Here is a 16,417-nt window from a genome sequence, read left to right as displayed (position 1 = left end):
TCCAGTGAGTGTTGCCACTTCCAGCACCGTTTCCCCCAGGACCCAGCATACTGACCCACCCTCTTCCCTACTCAGGGGTACCCCCCTTTCTCTGCTCCCGGCACCGGCACGTGCTCCCTAGCATGAGGCATCAGGACGCTGACGCACATGCATAATCAACACTTTAATCATTTCAAAGGTAGGCTTTGAGCAGCCCTGCAGGGTCCTCGCCAGCTGCTATGCCACAGCTGGCTCTGGGGCCGCCGCCCTGACAGGGGACCTGAGAGCTGGGTTCAAGGCTCAGCCCCTGGGCTGCACCGGTCTCCTGGTAGGACCCCACGGCCACAGTGGGTGGTACTCACACTGCCAGAGGCCGGCGGACTTCTTGTGCTAAGGGGTCTGAGGTGCTTCATGCCCTTCAGACTACGAGTGCCTTTCGTGGGACGCCCGCAGGGCCAGGCTGGCCAGACCCAGCAGACAGACATCCCGGGGCGGGAGCCTGGCTCCCTACTCCCAGGTGGGCAGTGGCTTGGGAGCCTTGCAGGGGTGGTGGCTGGCTGATCCGGGGACATTGCTCCAAGTGCACACGAGGAGGCGGCAGGGCCAGGCACGTGCCGGGACGGAGGAGGGTAGAGGTGCAGAGATTGTTCGAGGCGGCCCGGGGAGGTGAGCTGGGGGCTACCAGGTAACCAGCCTCAGCTCGATGGTCTCTCCGTCCTTGGGTCTGTAGTCAGCGATACCTGCAGAGACAGGTGGAGCAGGGGTATTAACAGGCCATGCCCCCCCCCCGCCATCTCATCTTCTGGACCTCCCCTGAGGTCAGGGTCCATCAGATCTGCTCAGGGCTTGGTGTCCAGAGCCAGGTGACCCTCTGAACTCAGCTGTGACCTGGGGTCCCCGAGGCCCACGGCCTCATTTTGCAGTGGGGCAGCCCCCAGAGGGTGGGGGTAGGGGCAAGCACACTGGATAACCGACGCAAGGTGAGAGGAACCAGGGACCCTGACAACACCTGGTGGGCACGGTCTCCATCGTCCCCGAGGGGCAGCCAGGAAGAGGGACTGGAGGGAGAGCCACAGAAGGAAGACTCCAGGAGCCAGCCTCCATTCACTGGAGACAACCCAGGCTCCAGCGTGACGCCTGGGGCCAAGCCCCAGCTCTGTCACTCACTATGGGCACGACTTTGGCCGGATTATTTCACCTCCGTGAGTGCTGGTGACCCATTTCTGACAGAGGGATAATAAAGACATCGCTAATGGGGCCTCCCTCTTCCTATGGGGGTGGGCTTCCTGCTGGATTAGAGGGCTAAGGGGTGGGCGGTGGAGGACACAACCACCCACGCCTGCCTCATGGCTGAGTCCACTGCCCACCCCCTGCCCCCCGGGCTACATGGTCCATATCAGTGATAGAGGCCGGATCTGCAGGCGTCGTCTGCGGCGACCCCTTCGTTTATCAATCGGTTCAGAAGCCAGGCTTCTCCTGGGGCTCCCCCAGAAAGTTCCCACCTTCCACAAAGCCCTTGGCTCAGCGGTGGGACATGGTAAGTGCTGACTAGAAGTCCCAGGGAGCAGGAGCAGGGACCGATGGCCTTGAAGAGCCTGTCCGCACCCCTAGGTTCATAGCAGCACAATTTACAATACTGCAGCTAAGATCTGGAGACAGCCTAAATGCCCATCAGCAGTGGATTGTGAGTGGATTAGAAAACTGTGGTACATCTACACAATGGAATATTACACTGCTGTAAAAAAGAAGGAACTCTTACCATTTGCAACAGCATAGATCAGTGATGGCGAACCTTTTGAGCTCGGCATGTCAGCATTTTGAAAAACCCTAACTTAACTCTGGTGCCGTGTCACATATAGAAATTTTTTGATCTTTGCAACCATAGTAAAACAAAGACTTACATTTTTGTAAGTCTTATTTTATATATTTAAATGCCATTTACCAAAGAAAAAATCAACCAAAAAAATGAGTTCGCGTGTCACCTCTGACACACGTGTCACAGGTTCGCCTTCACTGGCCTAGATAGAACTGGAGAGCATTATGCTAAGCGAAATGAGCCAGTCGGAGAAAGATAAACATCACATGATCTCACTCATGTGTGGGATATAATGATCCACATAAACTGGTGAACAAAAGTGGATCCAGAGACAGGGTAGCACTGAGCGGACCGTCCAGCCTCGGAAGGAAGGTGGGGGAGGAGGGGTTAGAGATCAACCAAAGGACTTGTGTGCATGCATATTAGCATAACTAATGGACACAGTGGACACGGACACTGGGGCGGTGGGGGCTTGTCCTCAGGGGTGGGAGTGATGGGGTGGGGGTCAAATCGGGGGTCAAATCAGGGTGGGGGTCAAATCGGAGACATGTAATACTTTAAACAATTCAAAAGAAAAGAGTCTATCTGGTGACTGGGCTGCGGCACAAAGATGCTCATGACAGTTTGGGCAGAAGATGTAAAATTGGAGACAGCCTAGTGGTCCACCCATCCCTCTCCATACCCCCTCCCCCTTTCTTTCTTTCTTTTTTTTGGTTAATTCTCACTCGAGGATATTTTTTCCATTGATTTTTAGGGAGAGTGGAAGAGAGAGGGAGAGACAGAGAGAAACATCGATGTGAAAGAAACACATCGATCGGTTGCCTCCTGCACGAGCCCCAACCAGGGCCCGGGCCGGGGAGGAGCCTGCAAACTTGAGCATCAGTGACTATGTGAGGCTGGGGCCCAGGAAGATTCAAGGGAAAGCTGGGGTGAGTTGTCAAAGCCTCGCTTTGGGGGCAGGGCTGGTGTGGGGGGCACACCCAGAGGTGGCCGGCCACCAGACTCACCTTGCTGCAGCGGGGTGTCGGGGGCTCGGACGAGCTGCCAGAACTCACGCTCTCCGACTTCTTTCCCCATCACAGAGGTCAGGTAGGGGCCTGACAAGGAGGCCTGGGTTCCGTACCTACCAAAGGGACAGGCAAGGAGGGAGAAAAGGTGACTGTGGCTCCCAGCGACCCAAGGACAGAAGTAGAGCTCAACCCACACTAGGAAACTCAGGGCCAGGGCTAGCCAAACCCTTCCTGGCCACCGTGCCATGGGTCTCACCTCCACCCCCCCTCTCCAGCCCCACTGTCACTGCCCATCAGGTGACTTCATCCCCTCTGTGCTGACCATGGCCATGGCCTGCAGGAAGGACACCTATTACATCATCAACCCCACAGCTGGGCCCCCTCTGAGGGTTGATGCTGAAGGGGTGAGAATCCGAAGCTGCCAGCATCACATAAAATGCCAGTGAGAGAGGGCGAAGCCAGTGTGCAGAGAGAAGCTGAACATGGGGGATAGAGGCACATGGTGGTAGCACTGGGTCCCTGGTTCTAGAAGGTTCTGTGGCTCAGGGCCACTCCCTCTTCCTGTGGCTGGGTTGCTCAGTCTTCTCTCTGACTCTGCATACGCCATGCTCCTCGTTATCAGAGAGAGCACTGGAGTTCGATTTCTCTTTTTAACATATTTTTATTGATTTTAGAGAGAAAGGGAGAGGGAGAGAGAGAAACATCAATGATGAGAATCATTACTCAGCTGCCTCTTGCACACCCCTCACTGAGGAATTCAGCCCACAACCCAGGCATGTGCCCTTGACCGGAATCGAGCCTGGGACCCTTCAGTCCACAGGCTGACACTTACAATTCCATGGGCCGTGCCCCTCCTCTCTCCAAAAGGCTGATCGATGCTTTGGGTCTTCGGGAGAGAGGGTTTTTATAATTTTAAGAAACAGCAACCCATCCAGGGAGACTTAAGCAAAGGGAAAGCAATGTTTTAGGGGGTGTCACGAAGCCGCCCCCTTTCCCAGTCATCCCCTCACTCTGTGGGGCCACAGGGTCCCTAACATTGTGTGGGGGGTCACATGGCTGCTCAGAGCACTTCTCTCTGCACACTGTCTGTCTCTGTCTTTCTCTCTTCTCTCTCTGTCTCTGTCTCTCTCGCCTGAAATTTCCTGGGTCCGGATGACCCCAAGGTGCCAGCGGTGGGCCCTCCCTGTCCGTCGGGAAATCCAACTGGGGCCTCTCACACTGGGGCACATCTTTCTAGAGGAGAAGTCTAGGGCCTGGGTGACTTGAAGGAAGGCACACAACTTCTCTGGGCCGGATTCCCCACTGGTAACATGAGAAGCACCCCATCTTATTGAAGCGTGACCCCGTTTCAGGGATGTGGGGTTGGGTGGGTGAGGGCCGGGAGGTGGTTGGGGGGGTGTCTCACATGAATCCTCCAAGCTCCTGGGCCTTCATCAGAACCTCTTCCAAGGAGGACCCAGCGGGCACAGAGATGGAGTGTCTGTACGGCGGCCAGACACTGGGGACCTTCAGCATCACATGGATGAACTCTGGGACTTGCATCGGTGAGGGGGTCACCGTGGCGGGCTCCAACGTGACTGTCCCCGGGAGAGAGGAAGTGTCAGCTGGTGTGAGGGCGGGGGGCCTGGGTGTGAGTTCTCCTTTCTTCCCTTGAAGACACTGGGACCTACCAGGACCTCCTCCTTCCTTCTGGTCCCATCTCCGTCAACACCACCACCGCCTGCCCAGCTGAAACCTGGCTGCCAGCCCAGGCCACCCCTGTACCTTAGCCCCCATGTCCCCAGCCCCCCAAGATCAGGCCCCTCCATGGTGTCTCTGCCTCCAGGATCCCCCCTCCCTCCAATCAGGGGGCTCTTTCTAGAATCTGCATTTGCTCAGATCGCTCCCCTGTCCTCTCTGAGGGTCTCCTCTCCTTTGCATTCCCCTGCCTGCCACTCCAGTCCATTCCCCCAGGCCCCACTCTTCACCCCAATTCCAGTCTTTACACCTCTGTGCCTTTGCTCCTGTTGCCTCTTCTCTTCTCTGCCCTCCCTTTTCTCTTCGCCACCTGCAAATCCCACTCATCAACTCAAGTCCCTCTCCCAGAGGAAGTCCTGACTCGGGCTGCTCACTGGGACTCATTATGTAGGTATATAAAAGCCTAAGTGACCGGACGACGAAACAACCGAATGACCAGCCAACCGGTCTCTATGACGCACACTGACCACCAGGGGGCAGATGCTCAATGCAGGAGCTACCCCTGGTGGTCAGTGCGCTCCCACAGCCAACCTCCTGCGGCCGGCCAACCTCCCGCAGTCCCTCCTCCCAGCCATCCGGCCCCCGACCAGCCCCAATCGCCGGCCAGGCCGAGGGACCCCACCCATGCACGAATTCATGCACTGGACCTCTTGTAATGTATAAGAGCTAACCAAAATGTGTCACTCTCCATCCATCCATTCACTCACACACTCAATCACTCAAACATTTATCACAGAAGGGCGGGCGATTCCTGGCCTGCCCAGAGCTCTCCATTTGGTGTCTCCCTCCCCACACTGTGAGCTGCTGGAAGCTGTGACCACATCTTAGCTGCCAGGGTGTCCCACATACACTCACAAACCCCTGCTGACCCGACAAATCGGGACCAAACAACCGCCCCTCGCTGGGCCAGGCAGACTTCCAGGAGCGCCCTGCAGATTGAAAACAGCCAAGCTCCCTTGAGAGGGGTGGCTACCTCTTGGTGCCAGGCAGTCTGGGGAGATGAGATCCACATAGCTCTTGTGGTTCAGGACAGGCAGGAGCTGGGAAATCATGAGAGCGTTCTGGAAGGCCCCGTCTTGCAGGCTGGACAACAGAGCGGCCCTCGCGTTGAGGCATGCTGTGCCCAACTCCGCCCCGGGCATAGGGGAGGTCATCAGCAGCTGGTGACAGAGTCGGGGAGAGAGGAGGGGGAGGCGGGTCAGCCAGCAGGGAGAAGCCAGGTCTCCCGGCGCCTGACGAGCCCGCCTCCCACCAGCCACCAGGTGGACCACAGTCCCAGAGCCTCTGTCCCACCTGCAGCGCCAGGGGGGTGCTGTAGACGTTCCCAAAGTAGCCCTCTGGCGTCTGGGCCTTCAGGACCTTCTCCTGCGCTGTCCTGATGGCCAGGGTGATCCTGTGTCTCATATTCGAGTTGAGGTTGGAGCGCTCCAGGCAGGTGAAGGCCAAGCCCGCTACGGCCACTGTGTCTGCAGGGGGCAGAGCCGATTGGAGCTGGGGTCAGGATCCCAGGCCAACTCCAGCGCTGGTCACAGCCGCTGCACCACACACAAGCCCTCGCTGTTGTGCTCTTGATGGACTCGATAAGCAGGGGTCCCAGGGAAAGGTGAGCACAGGGCCCAAGGGGCTGGAGGAGCGCCAGCCTGGCCTAGCGGGGTCCGGCCCACTCACCCACAGAGAGGTGGCCCTGGTGGAGATGGTGGTCGTGTTCCACGGCATAGAGGAGCTTGCCGACCACGCTGTCATGGACCCGCTTCTGGTGGACACACAGGGCCAGGATGCTCAGGCCATACTGGTAGTAGCTGGTGTGGGGCTGGCCCTTGTGATCGTGCCCTGAGAGGGGGAGAACCAAGGGGTGAGGGTGGCACCCCAGGCCTGAGGGGTTGCCTCTCTCTATCCCTTCCCAGCAACCAGCCCCACCAGCACACAGGACGCTTGGCCTATACTTCCCAACACCCTCCTCTGGGTCATGGGATCCTTTGTCCCTTCGACCCGGGCTCACAGAGGCCCAGTAAGCGTCAGGCGCTGTGCTTGGAGGTATGAACGCGGTGACCACAGGCAGGCGCCATGCAGCTGGGGCCTCTGACAATAACACAATCCACACTCGGGGGAGCACGACCAGAACTGAGATGTGGACGAGGTCCGAGGGGCGGTGTAACAGAGGCCCTTGAGTATCTGGGGAGTCAGGGCAGGAGTCTCCAAGGAGGTGATGCTGGGAGGGGAGGTGGGAGAGAGCTAGAAAGGAGGGAATCCTTCCACATACAAGGAACATATATGGAGACCCAGCTTTGGCAGCTAAGAGAAGGCCAGTGTGGCGGGAGCCCATGGAGTAGGCGAATGGGTGAGCCAGAGAGTGGACAGGCAGAAAAAGATCAGATTTATATTTAAAATGCTTGCTGGGTCAAGTCCGGAGGAGGAAAGTTAGCAGAAAGAGGATGAGGAGTAGCTAAGAAGGAGGCTGTGTTGTTGTCCCAGAGGCCGATAGTCAGTCAATCTCAGTGGCGTGTGGAGTGCAGGAAAGGCTTGATCAAGGAAGGCTACCGGGGCGGGCCCACGCCTCCAAGTGGACAGTGAGGTAAGGAGAATGGAGGGCAGGAGCGAGGCCTGGAGAGCAAGCCCACAGCTCTGATGAGCCCACCCCTGGCAGGCCGCGTCCCCTCACCAATGGCCCTCTTCTCATCCTCCAGGAACCGCTTCAACAGTGAGACCAGCCTGTCCCCCTTGTGGCCCCCGATAAACTCGCAGTTGGCCTTGAGTGCAAGCATGTAGAGAGCCAGCTGGCCCATGGATGGCTTGGCCTGGAGGTCACTGTTGTCGTCGCTGGGGGCATGCCTAGGACAAAGTCAGTTAGCAACACTTCCAGGAGAAAATGCCACCCAGGTAAGCCTGGCTCGGGGTGCCGCCCCCTCCCCCCTCAACATCACTAAGTGGAAAAAATACCAGCAGTTGGAAAATTTGCTAGAACCTTCGCCAACACAGATATAGCCAGTCAGGTAAGCTGTGAGGTGGATGCCACACATATTTCATAACGATGAAAAATTAAACTCGAGGGCACACTCCGAGGGTTCTCCCATCCAAATGGCCTGTGCCTGCCCCGCCATGTTGGTCACCCTTCGCCCACGTACTCTTCCCTTCCTTTCGTCTCCCTGCCCTGCATCTACTTCTCAAGACGGAGGCCAAGAAGGAGATGCTCCGTGGTACTCCTGATCCTTCATCTCTCATCCAAATTCCCACACTGGACCTCAGAACAGGCCTCCCTTAATCCCCCCAGAAAGGGAGCACAGAGTCAGATGCTGCTTCTGAGCTCAGTTTGGAAGAGTGTGGTCATGGATTAGTGATGTCTGCCCCAGGCAATGGAATAGGAGCACAGACACAGATGCTGCTTCTGAGCTCAGTTTGGTCATGGATTAGTGATGTCTGCCCCAGGCATGGAATAGGAGCACAGACACAGATGATGCTTCTGAGCTCAGTTTGGTCATGGATTAGTGATGTCTGCCCCAGGCATGGAATAGGAGCACAGACACAGATGCTGCTTCTGAGCTCAGTTTGGTCATGGATTAGTGATGTCTGCCCCAGGCATGGAATAGGAGCACAGACACAGATGCTGCTTCTGAGCTCAGTTTGGTCATGGATTAGTGATGTCTGCCCCAGGCATGGAATAGGAGCACAGACACAGATGCTGCTTCTGAGCTCAGTTTGGTCATGGATTAGTGATGTCTGCCCCAGGCATGGAATAGGAGCACAGACACAGATGCTGCTTCTGAGCTCAGTATGGAGGAAGAGTGTGGTCATGGATTAGTGATGTCTGCCTCAGGTACAGGAGGGTGCAGAAGCAGCACAGGGACCCTGTATTGGCATCTCCAGTCTAGTCAAACCAATTCCATTCAACAGACGGAAAAAGGTGCAAGGGAGGTGAAATGTGTCTAAGGTCTCCCACCCAAGCAGTGACAGGCCCAAACCAGCACGCAGGTCTCTTGACGCTTAGGATATCGAGCAAGACAGGGGGGAAAGAGAAGAGGGAGCAAGGCGATACCTCAGGAGGCTCTGCTGGTAATCAACCTTGAGGCTGTGTAGGTAGAAGGCCTCCTTGGTGCTGGCCTCCACGCTGGAGAGGCGCAGGCCCACATAGATACTGGGGTTCAGGTGCTCCAGAGAGAGCTGGTCCATCCAGGGCAAGAGGCGCTGGCCGAGACTCTGCACCAGGCTGCTGTCCACCTCGGGGATGTCTGACGAAAGAGAACAGGCCACGTGAGGTCGCAGGGGCAGGCCACCAGCAAGCAGCTGCCTTTCCCTCACCAGGGCCTTCTCCTGGGAACACATGTCCCCACTCCACCTCCACCAGAACACACCCTGCTCGTCTGGGGAAATCCGGCCATAAAGAAAGGCAGAGCGGTGAAGGGTGCAGAGCAGGCACCCCCAAACAGCGGCTGGTGTGGGCCAGGGAAGGGTGGTGGTAGGTCGAGGGCAGAGGAAGCTGGTTGCCAGGCAACTGCTCCGCCCATCAGGAGTGACAGAGAGACTGGAGGCCAAGCCGTGTGGTGTGCCCCCCGGGCACCATGCCTGACCCCATCTGGTCCTCACACCAGCCCCTTGATGAAGGTATTGCCAGCATTGCTTTGCCCGCTCACCTCTGTCCAGCCTCTTCCCTCAGGGAAGGCACCTGAGCTGAGCAGGTGGCTTTGCAGTCACCTTGGACCCCTCCCCACCTCCGGCCTCCAGGTCACTGCAGGGCTGCGCTCTGTCCTCTGGGCCCTGTCCTCTGGGCCCTGTCCCGGGATGTGAGCAGGCGGCCCCTCCCAAAGGGACTGCCGGCAGAGTGCCTCCTGGGCCTCCTCTCGCTCCCATGGCCCCATCTCTTCCGGTTTGGGTCCTACCGTCTTACATCATAGGTCTTTTTTGCTATGAGAGCAGGAAGGCAGGGGGAGCGGGATGGGGGGTAAGTGGGAATCGCTCTCCTTGCCCTTTCTATCTTAGAGTCTTTCTGTGTATCTGTCTCCATTTCTCTCTGTCTGTCTGTCTGTGTATCTGTCTCCATTTCTCTCTCTCTCTCTGTCTCTGTCTCTCGCTCTCACTCTGAAGACCTGTTTCTACTCAGCCTGTCTCTCTCTCTGGTCATCTGTCCTTCCCCCCATCCCCCACCACCCCCATTCCTTTCCTTCTCTCTTTTCTTCAAAATGGCAAAGGAATCCCTGCCCCACCCGGAGCTCTGACCTCGGGCAGGTGAGTCAGCCTGGGGGTTAGAAGAGATAAGAAGAGAAGCTGGAGCAGTAAACAGCCTCCCTCAAAGGAAGGCGCCAGGCAGATGCACTCAGGGTCATAAAGTGCCCTGGCCCAGCACCCTTTCCCCCTGGAGCCTCCGCGCCCAGGGCGCCCAGCCCTGCCCGGCCCAGCCTGCCCGCTGAGGCCTGCCTGGTATCGCCGCTCCGAGGCGCAGGAGCCCACTGAGCACAGGTGTGAGTGCAGCACCCCTGAACGTGACCCGGAGCGCGAGGCCGGTGAGGCAGGCGTGCGGCACACGCAGAGAGGCAGGCTGGGAGCGCTCTTAGCCCATTTTGCAGGCACGGGAATAAGGCTGAGAGTGACTGGGTGACTCAGCCACAGCAAGCAAGCCCACACACCCAGACCCAGGCTCTCCAGGCTCCCTGGGAAGGGGACTTTAAAAATGTTCACAATGGCCCTGGCCGGTGTGGCTCAGTGGACAGAGCGTCGGCCTGCGGACTGAAGGGTCCCAGGTTCGATTCTGGTCAAGGGCATGTACCTGGCTTGCGGGCACATCCCCAGTAGGAGATGTGCAGGAGGCAGCTGATCGATGTTTCTCTCTCATCGATGTTTCTAACTCTCTCTCTCCCTTCCTCTCTGTAAAAAAATCAATAAAATATATTTTTAAAAATAAAATAAAATTAAAATGTTCACAATGGCCCTGGCCGGTGTGGTTTAGTGGATAGAGCGTCGGCCTGCGAACCAAAAGGTCTCAGGTTTGATATCTGGTCAAGGGCACATACTTCGGTTGTAGGCTCCTCCCCGACCCAGGCCCTGGTCGAGGCTCCTGCAGGAGGCAACCAATTGATGTTTTTCTCTCACATCGACGTTTCTCTCTGTCTTTCCCTCTCTCTAAAAATCAATGGAAAAATCAGGTGGGGTTTGAAAATAAAATAAATAAAATGTTCACAATCAGTGAGGTTGGGGACCGGGTTCTAGGTCTCCCCTGGGAACTGGCTAGACAGGAGCCGAGAGCCAAGGGCTACGGGGTCTGGTGGCGCTTGAGGAATCCCGGCTGGAGGCTGCTGGTGCCCCTGACCTGGCTGTGGAGTTCTGAGAACCGAGTTGGCAAAGCCAGATTCCTGGAAAGCGGCACCCTGGGCAGGTCACCTCGCCCCTCTGACCCCTGACTGCTTCACCCATCACGTGGCCATGACCGGACCTGCCTCTCGGTTTCTCCAAAGATCACAGGAGAGCCTGCTGGTGAGAGTGTACGGCAGGCATCACGCTACGGGCAGAGTGCAGAGGGAAGAGACAGGTGGGTGGCTCAGGCAGCCCCAAGCCTGTCACTCAGACTCACAGACAGGTCCCGAGAGGCCCCTGGGGTCCGGCCCTGGCACACCGAGGAATACCATGCCAGTGTCTGACCGCGGCCCTCCCTGCCCCTCTGGGACGCGTCTCCCCAGCAGGGTCTCCATCCTCACTTCCCTCGGCCGGTTTCTTTTCCTCTTTTTGGATCTCAGTTCCCGTGTTGCCCACAGCTCCTTGGAGATCCTGCCCCCAATCTCACTCCCTGAATCGGTGGCCTTCGATGACCTCAGCCCCCACACACAGAGCCAATTTGCCTCTCGACTGCCTTCGTCCGTCCGCTGTGGGAGGACAGGGACTGGCTCTGGCTCCCTCTTCGTTCTTTCCCCCAAACCCTAACACCATGCCTGTCACCGGAAGGCTCAACCAACGCGCGCTGAATGGATCAACGCACAGATGACTGAACGACCGGAGGTGATCGTGCCCGGTGGGGAGTCAGGCCTGTAATTCATCTCAGCACATGTGCGGAATGCTGAGGTCCAGCTCAGCCCCTGCCAAGCCCAAGCTGCTGCGAGAGCCCAAAGAGGCAGGCGGGTACTCGGACCCCGTCCCGCATCGCACCTCGGTTTCCCCAGCGATAGAAGGAGGGGCTCGAACAAGACGGTCCTTTCTCTAAGGACCCAGGAGGAAAGAGGCGCAGGGAGGTCTGTTACTCACTGCAGATGTCAGCCAGGGCCCCCAGGGCCCCCAGCAGGAGGAGGAGCGCCCCAAGGCGCCCCATGGCAGCAGCAGGTGGGTGAGCAGCAGACGGGGACCTGGACAGGGAACTCCTGGGCTGGTCTGGCAGAGGCTGTCCTGACCACGGCTGGTCGCTGCTCCGAGAGAGGCGGGTGCTGTCACTGATTAATCTCTCCTCGTCTGGCTGCGAAGTCAGCAGAGACAAAAAGGGGGCAAGGTCTGTCGCTGAGGGGAAAGGAAGGCCAAAGATCAGAGGAAGGAAGGGCGCAGTGACCTTCCTGGAGGTAGGGGCAAGGGGAGGGGGGGGCAGTAGGGGTGGTGTGGGGACGTTTTGAAGCCAGCCACATGTGTCCTTCTGTCCGAAGAGCCCGCCATCGGCCCTGCCCAAGTCTACCTGACCGCACCTGTCGGGTACCCCCCAACTGTTCCAGCGGGGCACGGGCAGTGCGGGGGTGCCTACCTGCTGCCCCTCACAGAAGGAGCCCCTGGAAGTGCCTACACAGGCCTGGGACAGGGAGCAGAACGGGGAGCTGCGGTGGTCACGTGATCGAGACTGCTGAAGTCAGCTGTTATCTGCCCGCCCAGAAGGGTGGGGCTGGCTGAATCGGGACCAGACAGGCTAGATTTTTTAACCGAACGGAAAACTTGGAAGCATCCTGGAGACCAAACAAAACAAGTTAAGGGACAGGATTTAATCATTTGAGACACAAAGCCATGGGCAGCGGGGCTGTTTATCAGGACTAGAAAAGTAGTCTAAAAAAAAAAAATCTCTGCAAAGAGAGAAAAGGAAGGATTTCTCATCTGCCCGGCCCCACAGGCAGATCAGTGTACAAGAGTTAACTCTGGCCATGCTGTGTGACCTCGGCCAGGTCACTTAACCTCTCTGAGCTGGAAATACTTTCTCCTGTGTGAGGTGAAACGTTGGGCAACATCCTTCTCACGAAGCTCTCTTCCAGCTCAACCTGTGAAGATGTTCCGCCCTTAAAACACCTCTAATCATTTCCAAATACGCTTTTTTTTATTGCAATCATTTTATGGCAAATAGCCAAGGTTCATTCTTCCAAGATAATGTGGTATGTGTTTGTTTGTTGTGCCTGACTTATCACAAGTCAAGCTCTTGATATAGATAAATACTGTCGTATACCTCATTTCAATCAAGGATGGCTTGTATATACAGTCATATACCTCATTTCAATCAAGGATGGCTTGTATATACAGTCATATACCTCATTTCAATCAAGGATGGCCTGTATAGACAATGGCAGTCTCTTAAGCTTATAATGGAGCTGAACAAATGCTATTGCCCAGTGATGTTGAAGCCACCATAACATCATAGTGCAAATGCTACAAAAATCAGTAAGGCCGTGGTTGAGATGGCAAACAACGCTAACCCTGGGTGTGGATGTGGATGGCATGGAGGAGCTCCTAAAGGTCATTCTTGAGGAACTGCCTAGTGAGGAGTTGTTGGAACTGGAACAGGAATGCATAGCTAAAGAAGAGGCAGAGAGCCCTAGCCGGTGTGGCTCAGTGGATAGAGCATTAGCCTGTGGACTAAAGAGTCCCAGGTTCGATCCCGGTCAAGTGCACATGCCCGGATTGTGAGCTCGATCCCCACTAGGGGGCACGTAGGAGGCAGCTAATCAATGATTCTCATCATTGATGTTTCTATCTTTCTCTTCCTCTCCTTTTATGTCTGAAATCAATTAAAAATATATTTTTAAAAAGTCATGTGGTAAGACGGGGATCTGGGACTGGCTCGCTCACTGCTTGACAAGCAAAGAGGGTGCCAGCCCAGACAACCTTAGCATATGGGGCTGATGCTCTAACCAGCTGAGCTACCCAGCCAGAGCTGAACACTTTTTTTAAAAAAATATTTTTTTATTGATTTCAGGGAGGAAGGGAGAGATAGAAACATCAATGATTGATCGACTGCCTCCTGCCCCCAACATTGGGGACTGAGCTTGCAACCCGGGCATGTGCCCTTGACTGGAATCAAACCTGGGACCCTTCAGTCTGCAGGCTTATGCTCTATCCACTGAGCCAAACCAGCTAGGGTGAGCTGAACACTTTTTATTGCAGTGTCACTGACGCAAAAATTAACATACAGTTAACGGCATATTGACAAGGGTATACAACTGGGAAACCATGGCCACAGTCAAGATTATGAACATGGCCGAAGCTGGTTTGGCTCAGTGGATAGAGCGTCGGCCTGCGGACTGAAAGGTCCCAGGTTCGATTCCGGTCAAGGGCATGTACCTTGGTTGCGGGCACATCCCCAGTGGGGAGTGTGCAGGAGGCAGCTGGTCGATGTTTCTCTCTCATCGATGTTTCTAACTCTCTATCTCTCTCCTTTCCTCTCTGTAAAAACTCAATAAAATATATTTAAAAAAAAAAAAAAGATTATGAACATGCCCATCACCCTGAAAACTTTCCTCCTGTTCCTCTCTCGCTCCCTGCCTCTCTCTCACCCACTGCCTCACTCTCACCCACTGCCTCCCTCTTACCCCCTTCCTCCCCCATCCCTAGGCACCCATTGATCTGCTTTCTGTCACTTTCCAGAACCTCATATTAATAGAATCATTCAGTATATAACACTTTTTTCCTAGCTTCTTTCATTCAGCATATTATTTTGAGATCTGTCCATGTTGCCTCATGTATTTTTATTGCTGAGTAATATCCCATTGTATGGATAGACCAACATTTGTTTATCCGCTCACCTATTGGTGGACATCAGGCTTTTATAGACTGGCTTCTTTCGCGTAGCAACATGCATTTAAAATGTATCCATGTCTTTTCATGGCTTGATAACGCATTTCTTTTCATTGCTGAATAGTATTCCATTTTTTTGGATTTACCACAGTGTACTAGGTGTACTGGTTAATAATGGGGATTTTTTTTTCAATAGATGGAGTTAGACATATGTTGATATATATGCGATTTGATATGTATGCGATTTTATTGTATTGACAACAAGCTTCAAACCTTTCTATGTCAAATTTTTTTGAAAGTGTTAACATCACAGATATTTTTTTTTTATATTTTATTCATTTTTTTACAGAGAGGAGGGAGAGGGACAGAGAGTTAGAAACATCGATGAGAGAGAAACATCGATCAGCTGCCTCCTGCACGCCCTCCACTGGGGATGTGCCCGCAACCAAGGCACATGCCCCTGACCGGAATCGGAACCGGGGACCCTTAGGTCCGCATGCCGACGCTCTATCCACTGAGCCAAACCGGTTTCGGCCATCACAGATATTTTGACGCTTAAAAATGTTGAATTTCATGCAAAAAAAAAAAAGAGCATTTGCGGGAAGTTTTAATTCATTACTTTATTTTGAAGAAAAGTGCTGCTGAAAGCTTTGGGAAGCTTATGGTGAACATACTCTATCTCAAGATACTTGTGAACGCTGGTTTAAATGTGTTAAAAGTGATGATTTCGATGTGAAAGACAAAGAATGTCCAGGTCAACCAAAAAAGTTTGAAGACCAACAATGACAAGCATTATTGGGTGAAGACGCGTGTCAAACTCAAAAACAACTCGCAGAAAGATTAAATGTTGCTCAGCAAACAATTTCCGATCGTTTACAAGCAATGGGAAAAATTTTAAAGGATGGAAAATGGGTGCCACATCAACTGAACGAAAGACAAATGGAAAACCGAAAAGTCATCAGTGAAATGCTTCAACGGCATGAAAGAAGGTCTTTTTTTTTTGCATCGAATTGTGACTGGCTATGAGAAGTGGATTTATTTTGAGAATCCCAAACGCACAAAGTCATGGGTTGATCCAGGTCAACCATCAACATCGACTGCAAGACCAAATCGCTTTGGAAAGAAGACACTGCTCTGCGTTTGGTGGGGTCAGGAAGGTGTGGTGTATTATGAGCTTCTAAAACCAGGTGAAACCGTTAATACTGATCGTTACCGACAACAAATAATCAATGTGAACTACGCTTTGATCGTAAAACAACCACAATGGGCCAGAAGACACAGCAAAGTCATTTTGCTTCATGATGACGCAGCACCACACACTTCAAAAACAGTTAAAGACACATTAAAAGATCTTGCCTGGGAAGTATTAACCCACCCGCCGTATTAACCAGACCTTGCTCCTTCAGATGACCACTTGTTTTCCAAACGTACGCAGAAGTGGAAAATTGGGTCTCTGAATGGTTTGCCTCAAAACAAGAGAAGTTCTATTGAGACGGTCTCCACAAATCACCTGAAAGATGGGGGAAGTGTGTAGCTAGCGGTGGACATTACTTTGAATAAAGCACTTTTGATATTTCTCTTGAAATTATCATGTTTTCTTTTATTACAAAAATCCGCATTTTTAACCGCTTAATAGCTAAATCCGCATACCGGTTAAAAATGGAGTTTGGAGGCCTGAAGAAGAACCCATTAAAGAAATTTAAAATCTTATCTACTTTTCAAACCACACCACCTTGGTGTGAATATTTGTAATAAATTTTGTAATTATCCTTTGAGGAACACAATACAAAATTCACGTGTACACAGTAAAAGCTCAGATGTGTTAAATGTACATTTAAATATACCCCGAGCTCTAGAACTCTGGTCTTTCATCTTTTTTTTTTTAATTAAGGATTTTTTAAAAAAAAAATTTTTTGTCTTATTT

General features: G+C 53.8%; 1 protein-coding gene across 1 annotated transcript; it reads right to left on the bottom strand.

Annotated features, from left to right (window-relative positions):
- Positions 1 to 143: 143 nt before the first annotated feature.
- Positions 144 to 12,001, bottom strand: TCN2 (transcobalamin 2). The gene is made up of 9 exons (XM_059677016.1): positions 11,764 to 12,001; positions 8,573 to 8,765; positions 7,202 to 7,371; positions 6,211 to 6,372; positions 5,836 to 6,008; positions 5,516 to 5,702; positions 4,211 to 4,382; positions 2,803 to 2,918; positions 144 to 719 (listed from the first exon to the last, which is right to left on the bottom strand). Exons 1-9 carry the CDS (start codon positions 11,825 to 11,827, stop codon positions 658 to 660), a joined length of 1,299 nt encoding a protein of 432 aa, XP_059532999.1. The 5' UTR covers positions 11,828 to 12,001; the 3' UTR covers positions 144 to 657.
- Positions 12,002 to 16,417: the final 4,416 nt, after the last annotated feature.

The sequence above is a fragment of the Myotis daubentonii genome, chromosome 19 (genome assembly GCF_963259705.1).
Source record: "Myotis daubentonii chromosome 19, mMyoDau2.1, whole genome shotgun sequence".
In the NCBI taxonomy this organism is placed as follows: Eukaryota; Metazoa; Chordata; class Mammalia; order Chiroptera; family Vespertilionidae; genus Myotis; species Myotis daubentonii.
Note: the sequence above shows the minus strand (reverse complement) of the source record. Positions and strands in the feature narration are given on the sequence as shown.